The 4,076-nt window shown below is 56.6% G+C and overlaps 1 protein-coding gene across 1 annotated transcript; it reads left to right on the top strand.

Moving 5' to 3' along the window:
* Positions 1-2,095: 2,095 nt before the first annotated feature.
* On the top strand, positions 2,096-3,728 carry INSM2 (INSM transcriptional repressor 2). Its single transcript, XM_043434276.1, has one exon. The coding sequence runs from the start codon at positions 2,097-2,099 to the stop codon at positions 3,726-3,728; it is 1,632 nt and encodes a 543-aa protein (XP_043290211.1). The 5' UTR covers position 2,096.
* Positions 3,729-4,076: the final 348 nt, after the last annotated feature.

Here is a 4,076-nt window from a genome sequence, read left to right as displayed (position 1 = left end):
GCTGTCTTAAAGTATTAAAATTCTTATATTCAATTTTCCAAACCATACAGTATCTGGGTCATTAGGAGAAATAAGAGGACAAAAATTGAGAAGTTGAGTTAGAAATCATACATAAAGTGGCATGTCAGAAGCAATTCGAAAAACAAAGCTTACCTACACAACTAAAGGACTCAAATAGTTTAAGTAGTGATTCAGAATATTAATTTTGATCATAAAGTATCAGGTTTATTTATTTTATTTAATTTTGCATGGTTTTGTGCTATTTAATGGGAGACGTCATAATGATTTTTTTTTTTTCAACTTGGGACCTAATCCATTAGTGAGTTATCAAATAAATTCGTTTGCTATGACTAGCATTTTAAAAAAATAAAATAGAAGTGAATAGAAAATACAAAAATGCATTGCACTTAGTTAAGGGTAAATGTTATTTTGTAAAACTTTTGTTTCAGTTACCTGTGTGTTCTGTAAAACATTTCTTAATGTGGGATGTGATCAGAAAAAAAATAGTTTGAAGACACTGGTCTAGTGGAAAGTCTGAGCTTTGGAATTAGCGAGAACTTGGTTTGATTCCGGGCTCTGGGTGACTTCAGCCAGTGACACAACTTCTCTTGTGGCTCAGTCCCCTCATCATAAAAGGAGAATAATATCTACTTCTGTTTTGTGTTTGTGGAAAGATTGGAGATTACTTAAGTAGAATGCACAAAATATAGCCGCTGATTAACAAATATATAATTACTTCCAAATCTTTCCTCAAATAATGCTATGCAAAAATGCTTCATGCACTAGAAGGAAGACAAAATGTGTTATTGATGACTGGATCTGTTATGCCACAGTCTACTCTGAAAACATATCGGCTCAGTCTGTTTCTCCAATTTTACTTAGGGAGGAGGCTTGAACACACAGTTCTTTTCCCTTCCTATTCTCTGATTGTACTTGTCTATACCATGGATTTGGGGCACTTTACTATGTATCTGCCATAGATATTCTAATTATTTTTCATAGTTCAACTAGTATCACAAACTTTCAGATCTTTTCTAGTGCTGAAAACAGTGCTGGATGAAAATGTATTGAGTTTTTAAAGGTCCATAGCACATCTTTGGCCAAGTATCTCTTACACAAGGGGAGCAGAAGAAATCCTGATTACACCAGTATTTCTCAATCTACTCCATGCTAAACAGTTCAGTTAGGCACTATCATGTCTCTGGGTAGTACAAGTGGAAGGTGCGAACAGAGAAAGCACTTTATCTGAGGACAGTCGAAAATTAGATCCTGTGTTCCCCTCCCCGCTCCTATTCCCATGGGGAGGAGGCATTCATAAGCCCCGAGGACCGGGGCCCAGAAACCTGCTGGCGTCCTGAGCTCCAGAGGCTTGCCAGCATGCACGCTCTCCCGCACTGAGAGCCCTTCTTCCCAGATGAATTCTCATAGTATCACAGACGCGCGCAGCCTCGATCGATACTGGATGGCAGACGTGCTCCCACCGTCAAGTGTAGGCACAGGGCGGTGGAGTCAGCCGCCCTGCCGCTCTGTCGCAGCTTCTCATCAGCTCGATACCAGCAGAGGACGTTAACCCGTTCGCCGGCTGACACCCACCCCGTCGCCTCCCCGGCACCTGCGGCCAGGCGCCCTTCTTCTCAGCTCTGCTCCTGCAAAGTTGAGGGGGGGGTGGCTTTCCATCAGCCTCCCCCACGCGGGGGCAGCGGAGTCCCGCCCGCAAGGAGGGCGCTGTGAGGTGGCCTCTCCGCCCGGCACCCCAGACGGCCCCTGGAGGCCGCTGAGGCAGGGAGCACCGAGCTTCCTCACGCTCCGCACTTTACCTTCTAGCGTCTTCACCCGGTGGGCGGCAGGGAGGAGGCGCAGCTAAGCCGGGCCCGCGCCGCCTCCCGCCTGGCCGACCCCGCCCCCGCGCCCGTTCCCACTCCTGATTGGCTGGTCCAGCCCGAAGGCGACCCGGCGGCCCCCCGGCCCGTGTCGCAGCTATAAAGGCGGCGGACGCATGACGGCCGCGGCGAAGCTCTGGCAGCAGCGGTGCTCGCCCTCTCGCAGACCCCGCGGCGCCCCTGTCACTCTTTGCCCCTGAGAGCTCCGACTCCATCATGCCTAGGGGCTTTCTGGTAAAGAGAACTAAACGGACGGGCGGCTCTTACCGAGTGCGCCTAGCCGAGCGGGTCTTCCCGCTTCTGGAACCTCCCGGGGCGCCGCCCTTCCCCGAGGAGGCTTCCAGTGCCCCTCAGCCCGGTGTGGAGCGGGAGGCACCCCCAACTCTGGAGGAGGAGGCGGCCCGAGAACTGTCAGGGTCATCCTGTCGGGCGGCTAGGGTGAGCCCAGCGGCGGGCGGGCGGGAAGGTGTGGAGTGGCGGGCGGATGGTAGGGAGGGTCCGGGGCCCAGCCCCAGCCCCACGAAGCCGGCGGGCGTGGAACTGCGCCGGGCGTTCCTGGAGCGCTGCCTCAGCTCACCCGTCTCTGCTGAGTCCTTCCCCGGGGGCGCTGCCGCCGTGGCCTCTTTCTCCTGCTCGGTGGCACCAGCAGCTGCACCGACCTCGGGGGAGCAGTTCCTGCTGCCGCTCCGGGCACCGTTCCCGGAGCCCGCGCTCCATCCGGACCCCGCGCCCCTTAAGCGGGCCACCGGCGGCGACCGCCGCGCCAAGGCTCCTTCGGGCTGCGCATCTGGGCCCGCGGCCGCCGGAGTCAAGAAGCCAAAGGCCATGAGGAAGTTGAGCTTCGCCGATGAAGTCACCACGTCCCCTGTTCTGGGCCTGAAGATCAAGGAGGAGGAGCCCGGGGCGCCGTCCCGGGGCCCCGGGGGCAGCCGCACTCCGCTGGGGGAGTTCATCTGCCAGCTATGCAAGGAGCAGTACGCAGACCCCTTCGCGCTGGCTCAGCACCGCTGCTCCCGCATCGTGCGCGTCGAGTACCGCTGCCCCGAGTGCGACAAGGTCTTCAGCTGCCCTGCGAACCTCGCCTCCCATCGTCGCTGGCACAAACCACGTCCCGCAGCGGCCAATGCAGCCACGATCTCCTCGGCCGACGGGAAGCTGCCCCCGTCGTCGTCCTCCCCAGATTCCAGGACTGTCGCATGTTTCCTGGCCGAGGGGAAGGAGAACAGCCGGGCGGAGCGAACTGCAGATCAGCACCCGCGGGCCAGGGACAGCTCCGGGGACGAGCAGCACCAGGACAGCGCCCCGCAGCCCGGCCTCCAGGTGCTGTCCCACCCCGAGCCTCCGCTCCCTTATACGGCGGGGCTGTTGGGGCGCCGGGTGCCTGAGCCCAGCAGTGCTAGTGGTGTCGGGGGACCCGAGATCTTCGTGTGCCCATATTGCCACAAAAAGTTCCGTCGCCAAGCCTATCTGCGCAAGCACCTGGGCACTCACGAGGCGGGCTCGGCCCGCGCGCTCGGGGCCAGCTTTGGCTCGGAACGCGGCGGCCCCCTGGCCTTCGCTTGCCCGCTGTGCGGGGCGCACTTCCCGTCGGCAGACATCAGGGACAAACACCGGCTGTGGCATGCGGTCCGCGACGAGCTGCTCCTGCCCGCTCTGGCCGGGGCGCCTCCCGATGCACCGAACCCAGGCGGGGCATCCGACGGGAGTGCTCAGCAGATTTTCTCGTGCAAGCACTGCCCGTCCACTTTTTTTAGCTCCCCGGGGCTGACCCGACACGTCAGTAAGTGCCACCCCTCAGAAAGTCGGCAGGTACTGCTGCTGCAGATGCCGCTGCGGCCGGGCTGCTGAGGGCTGAGACGAGGAAGGCTGTAAGGTGGGCCGCGGAGGAAACGATCCTGGGGGTTTCTGTGGGGTTTCCTTCAACTTGCGAGTTTACCCTCTTTCCGTATTTTCTCACCTGAAACTCTCAATAGTGTCCATGTTCCGCCCGAGGAGCGGACAGAGAAATGTAAAATCTCTCTCTAGAGCAGGTATGTATATGGTATAAGCGTTCCCGGTCAAGAATTGTCAGCTTTAAATCTTCCTCACAAGATAGGATTCTCCGCGCCCCCACCAAACTCTGGAGACCCCAACGAATCCTATATGACTTGTAATTCCTATGGAAAGTCGCAGTGAGTGCGTGCCATGTCTCTACAA

The sequence above is a fragment of the Cervus canadensis genome, chromosome 17 (assembly GCF_019320065.1).
Source record: "Cervus canadensis isolate Bull #8, Minnesota chromosome 17, ASM1932006v1, whole genome shotgun sequence".
NCBI classification, from domain to species: Eukaryota; Metazoa; Chordata; class Mammalia; order Artiodactyla; family Cervidae; genus Cervus; species Cervus canadensis.
The sequence above is the reverse complement of the archived record's forward strand: the minus strand, read 5'-3'. Positions and strand labels throughout refer to the sequence as shown.

Excerpts from the sequence above, each read along its gene's own strand:
- INSM2 (XM_043434276.1), top strand. The coding sequence starts at position 2,097 with ATGCCTAGGGGCTTTCTGGTAAAGAGAACTAAACGGACGGGCGGCTCT.